Below are 6,158 nucleotides of genomic sequence, written 5' to 3'. Positions count from 1 at the left end.
GACGGGGAGTTTGATGAATTCTAAGAAAGAAGATCATACACTTTCACTCCTTTCTTGTCCTGCTTTTCACTCACAAAGCACATCTTCATGCCTCGTTCACACGGATGCGCATTAAATTTTACTTCACATTAACATTGACATTATTTAATCAATTTACAATTTGCATATAGATATCAAAGGCGCGTGCACAAACACACACACACACAATTAGGCTAAACACAAACACACATAAATTGAATGTTTGAAACAATACTGGTGTAATCAAATAAAATGAATGTAATAATGTTCACATTAAACTTCTATGGATCATTTTGAATCCGTATCCGACATAATTTGCAATTGCAACCTGAAATATGAAGATTCATCCGGATCCTGTTTACTGCTTTGGTAGTCTGGTCTTCTCTCTCCCGGAAACCCCATCCAGAATGGCCAGGACCAGCTTCCCTATTATAACCCATACCCACCTGATTTGTCGGGTACTGGGGTATTTCCTGGCGATGTTCAAATGCAACCATGATCATCTTCCTATCAAACTGATGCCGTCTTTCTTCTCGTTTCTGTCGTCTGTCATACTCTAGATCTATCCTTAATTTCTCCATATTAAACGTTTTTCTACATCCAATTTTTGGAGATCCAACTAGCTTATCTTCAGTCCTTTCACCAGTGGTATGAATGCCCTCCATGGCTGATTTGAGGGCAACTTCCAGTTTTGTTTTCGTATTCTCTTCTTTTACCTTCCCCTGTTCGCTGTCTTGAATTGAATCATTTAGCGTTCGTGTTCTCTTTGGCTTTCTGTGTTTCTTCCTTCTTGTTTTTCCCCACCAGATCTATATAACTTCTGCCGGTGTTGGCCTGTAACCTTTGGCGTCCTCTCTAGCTTGCTCATTTCCGTTGTCTAAAGGGTGAATATCGCTGTCTGGTATATCGGGATCCTCGCTTTGTTCCAAATCTGCAAGTTTTCGTTGTTTTCCTAGTTAATGGATAACACGGAGACCGGTTTTCGATCTAGCTCCTCTCTGTATCTAGCTCCTCTCTGTATCTAGCTCCTCTCTCTGTATCTAGCTCCTCTCTCTGTCTAGCTCTAGCTCCTCTCTGTATCTAGCTCCTCTCTGTATCAAGCTCCTCTCTCTGTATCTAGCTCCTCTCTCTGTATCTAGCTCCTCTCTCTGTATCTAGCTCCTCTCTGTATCTAGCTCCTCTCTGTATCTAGCTCCTCTCTGTATCTAGCTCCTCTCTCTGTATCTAGCTCCTCTCTGTATCTAGCTCCTCTCTGTATCTAGCTCCTCTCTGTATCTAGCCCCTCTCTGTATCTAGCTCCTCTCTGTATCTAGCTCCTCTCTGTATCTAGCTCCTCTCTCTGTATCTAGCTCCTCTCTGTATCTAGCTCCTCTCTCTGTATCTAGCTCCTCTCTGTATCTAGCCCCTCTCTGTATCTAGCTCCTCTCTCTGTATCTAGCTCCTCTCTGTATCTAGCTCCTCTCTCTGTATCTAGCTCTAGCTCCTCTCTGTATCAAGCTCCTCTCTCTGTATCTAGCTCCTCTCTCTGTATCTAGCTCCTCTCTCTGTATCTAGCTCCTCTCTCTGTATCTAGCTCTAGCTCCTCTCTGTATCTAGCTCCTCTCTGTATCTAGCTCTAGCTCCTCTCTGTATCAAGCTCCTCTCTCTGTATCTAGCTCTAGCTCCTCTCTGTATCTAGCTCCTCTCTCTGTATCTAGCTCTAGCTCCTCTCTGTATCTAGCTCCTCTCTGTATCTAGCTCTAGCTCCTCTCTGTATCTAGCTCCTCTCTCTGTATCTAGCTCTAGCTCCTCTCTGTATCAAGCTCCTCTCTCTGTATCTAGCTCCTCTCTCTGTATCTAGCTCCTCTCTCTGTATCTAGCTCCTCTCTCTGTATCTAGCTCTAGCTCCTCTCTGTATCTAGCTCCTCTCTCTGTATCTAGCTCCTCTCTGTATCTAGCTCCTCTCTGTATCTAGCTCCTCTCTGTATCTAGCTCCTCTCTCTGTATCTAGCTCCTCTCTCTGTATCTAGCTCCTCTCTGTATCTAGCCCCTCTCTGTATCTAGCTCCTCTCTGTATCTAGCTCCTCTCTGTATCAAGCTCCTCTCTCTGTATCTAGCTCCTCTCTGTATCTAGCTCCTCTCTGTATCTAGCTCCTCTCTCTGTATCTAGCTCCTCTCTGTATCTAGCTCCTCTCTCTGTATCTAGCTCCTCTCTCTGTATCTAGCTCCTCTCTGTATCTAGCCCCTCTCTGTATCTAGCTCCTCTCTGTATCTAGCTCTAGCTCCTCTCTGTATCTAGCTCCTCTCTCTGTATCTAGCTCCTCTCTCTGTATCTAGCTCCTCTCTCTGTATCTAGCTCCTCTCTGTGTCTAGCTCTAGCTCCTCTCTGTATCTAGCTCCTCTCTGTATCTAGCTCCTCTCTGTATCAAGCTCCTCTCTCTGTATCTAGCTCCTCTCTCTGTATCTAGCTCCTCTCTGTATCTAGCTCTAGCTCCTCTCTGTATCTAGCTCCTCTCTCTGTATCTAGCTCTCCTCTCTGTATCTAGCTCCTCTCTGTATCTAGCTCTAGCCCCTCTCTGTATCTAGCTCCTCTCTGTATCTAGCTCCTCTCTGTATCAAGCTCTAGCTCCTCTCTGTATCTAGCTCCTCTCTCTGTATCTAGCTCCTCTCTCTGTATCTAGCTCTAGCTCCTCTCTGTATCTAGCTCCTCTCTCTGTATCTAGCCCCTCTCTGTATCTAGCTCCTCTCTCTGTATCTAGCTCCTCTCTGTATCTAGCTCTAGCTCCTCTCTGTATCTAGCTCCTCTCTCTGTATCTAGCTCCTCTCTCTGTATCTAGCTCTAGCTCCTCTCTGTATCTAGCTCCTCTCTCTGTATCAAGCTCCTCTCTCTGTATCTAGCTCTAGCTCCTCTCTGTATCTAGCTCCTCTCTCTGTATCTAGCCCCTCTCTGTATCTAGCTCCTCTCTCTGTATCTAGCTCCTCTCTGTATCTAGCTCTAGCTCCTCTCTGTATCTAGCTCCTCTCTCTGTATCTAGCTCCTCTCTCTGTATCTAGCTCTAGCTCCTCTCTCTGTATCTAGCTCCTCTCTCTGTATCTAGCCCCTCTCTGTATCTAGCTCCTCTCTGTATCTAGCTCCTCTCTGTATTAAGCTCTAGCTCCTCTCTGTATCTAGCTCCTCTCTGTATCTAGCTCCTCTCTCTGTATCTAGCTCCTCTCTCTGTATCTAGCTCCTCTCTCTGTATCTAGCTCTAGCTCCTCTCTCTGTATCTAGCTCCTCTCTGTATCTAGCTCCTCTCTCTGTATCTAGCTCCTCTCTCTGTATCTAGCTCCTCTCTGTATCTAGCTCTAGCTCCTCTCTGTATCTAGCTCCTCTCTGTATCTAGCTCCTCTCTCTGTATCTAGCTCCTCTCTGTATCTAGCTCTAGCTCCTCTCTGTATCTAGCTCCTCTCTGTATCTAGCTCCTCTCTCTGTATCTAGCTCCTCTCTCTGTATCTAGCTCTAGCTCCTCTCTCTGTATCTAGCTCCTCTCTGTATCTAGCTCCTCTCTCTGTATCTAGCTCCTCTCTCTGTATCTAGCTCTAGCTCCTCTCTGTATCTAGCTCCTCTCTCTGTATCTAGCTCCTCTCTCTGTATCTAGCTCCTCTCTCTGTATCTAGCTCCTCTCTCTGTATCTAGCTCCTCTCTGTATCTAGCTCCTCTCTCTGTATCTAGCTCCTCTCTGTATCTAGCTCCTCTCTGTATCTAGCTCCTCTCTGTATCTAGCTCCTCTCTGTATCTAGCTCCTCTCTCTGTATCTAGCTCCTCTCTCTGTATCTAGCTCCTCTCTGTATCTAGCTCCTCTCTCTGTATCTAGCTCCTCTCTCTGTATCTAGCTCCTCTCTCTGTATCTAGCTCCTCTCTCTGTATCTAGCTCCTCTCTGTGTCTAGCTCTAGCTCCTCTCTGTATCTAGCTCCTCTCTGTATCTAGCTCCTCTCTCTGTATCTAGCTCCTCTCTCTGTATCTAGCTCTAGCTCCTCTCTGTATCTAGCTCCTCTCTCTGTATCTAGCTCCTCTCTGTATCTAGCTCCTCTCTGTAGCTAGCTCCTCTCTCTGTATCTAGCTCCTCTTTCTGTATCTAGCTCCTCTCTGTGTCTAGCTCTAGCTCCTCTCTGTATCTAGCTCCTCTCTGTATCTAGCTCCTCTCTCTGTATCTAGCTCCTCTCTCTGTATCTAGCTCCTCTCTGTATCTAGCTCCTCTCTGTAAGATCTCTACAGTGTATGACTACGGATTTTGCGTTGATCGAATTCTTGTGAAAGCCCCTTTACGCCATTTCATCTGCTACTGTTTGTAAGTCGTTACCTTATTAACCAATGGATTTTCGATGCTGAGTTCTTCCCAAATCGATAGGAGAGTCCTTGTCACTCTATGACAAACCTTACTCCCCCCCCCCCCCCCCCCCATCTTTTTTTCTTTTCAGAGGCAATTCTTGTTAATCACCGTACTCAATATACATTATATTTGTAAGGCCTAGAATATGTAATGGTGCAGTAGATCAACATGCGGTTATCATAACTGATTGCTTGTGTTTGCAAAAGTTTACAGTACGTTCATAGGACCAAATTTGCACACAGGAGCAGAAATTAGGTTTTTAGTCACGTGAGTAAACAGATTTCCACTTACTCCTGACTAGGTACAGGAATATATTTTGCATACATGCAAGTGTGTTTATACTGCAAGATTAGCTTACATGAGCATATTTACGCATGCGGATGCAAATTATTTACTTATGAGCAAAACTCACCGTATAAACGGGGCTTAAGACTTATATCAGTAGAATAAATAACCTGTTCATTGTCGTCGTTGATGACGAGTAGATCCGCGTTCATGAGGTTGCATTCCTGTAGGGCGCCTGCGTAGGACTGTAAGTTGTCGGTTTCCCAGTAGTAACAGCTGTTGCTACCCTTCCGCTGCACCCACCCATCCCCACACTGCTGGTACGTCTTTATTAGATCACCTGTTCATAAATCACATTCAATCATATTGATATATATGTTTCATTTCTGTAAAGGTGAGCAAATGTGACTCAGTGATCTCTTGAGGGGATGGGGTCGATAATCAGAAGCGTAAAATTGAAACGCGGGAATTATTTTGCTTCAAAATCCCCTCTTCCTTTTGCTTCCTAGTGACCGTTTCCGCTCGCTCACCACGGGAAGATAAAGGTAGGATTTCGATCTGCATAATTAAACTAAAACTCTAAATTTTGAAATAACGTTATTGTTTTTCAACGTTCATTCGCCGTGGTGGTCAAGAGGTAAAGCGCTCGCCCTGCATGCAGAAGGTTGGGGTTCGAATCCCGGCCGCGACAGTCGTTAAAACAGGTAGTGACAGTTCCATCGTCAAACGCCCGGCATCAGGTATGAATATCACAGGTTTTCGGAGACGACCTTAAAAACTGATGTCCCGTGTCACAGTACGTGTGGCACGCTAAAAAACCATCACTGCTCAATGGCCGTAAGCACCGAGCATAGGCCTGAATTTAAGCCCTTGACCGTGTGAGATGCTATAGTACTTAGAACTGCCACCATGACCGTTTGAGATGTTATAGTAATTAGAACTTATACCGTGTCCGTGTAAGATGTTATACAACTTATACCGTGACTGTGTGAGATGTTATAGAACTTATACCGTGACCATGTGAGATGTTATAGAACTTATACCGTGTCCGTGTGAGATGTTATAGAACTTATAACGTGACTGTGTGAGATGTTATAGAACTTATACCGTGACCATGTGAGATGTTATAGAACTTATACCGTGTCCGTGTGAGATGTTATAGAACTTATACCGTGACTGTGTGAGATGTTATAGAACTTATACCGTGACTGTGTGAGATGTTATAGAACTTATACCGTGACCGTGTGAGATGTTATAGAACTTATACCGTGACTGTGTGAGATGTTATAGTACTTAGAACTTATACCATGACCGTTTGAGATGCTATAGTACTTAGAACTTATACCGTGACCGTGTGAGATGTTATAGAACTTATACCGTGACCGTGTGAGATGTTATAGAACTTATACCGTGACCATGTGAGATGCTATATAACTTATACCGTGACTGTGTGAGATGTTATAGTACTTAGAACTTATACCATGACCGTGTGAGATGTTATAGAA

General features: G+C 44.4%; 1 protein-coding gene across 2 annotated transcripts in view; it reads right to left on the bottom strand.

Moving 5' to 3' along the window:
- The window catches only part of LOC125659804 (macrophage mannose receptor 1-like), a 46,542-nt gene that overhangs the window by 33,759 nt on the left and 6,625 nt on the right, over nucleotides 1-6,158 (bottom strand). For both annotated transcript variants that reach the window (XM_056148758.1, XM_056148759.1), the window contains exon 3: nucleotides 4,824-4,993. In XM_056148758.1, the coding sequence (XP_056004733.1) occupies nucleotides 4,824-4,993 (170 nt within the window). The remainder of the gene's footprint in view (nucleotides 1-4,823; nucleotides 4,994-6,158) is intronic.

The sequence above is a fragment of the Ostrea edulis genome, chromosome 9 (assembly GCF_947568905.1).
Source record: "Ostrea edulis chromosome 9, xbOstEdul1.1, whole genome shotgun sequence".
Taxonomy (NCBI): Eukaryota; Metazoa; Mollusca; class Bivalvia; order Ostreida; family Ostreidae; genus Ostrea; species Ostrea edulis.
The sequence above is the reverse complement of the archived record's forward strand: the minus strand, read 5'-3'. Positions and strand labels throughout refer to the sequence as shown.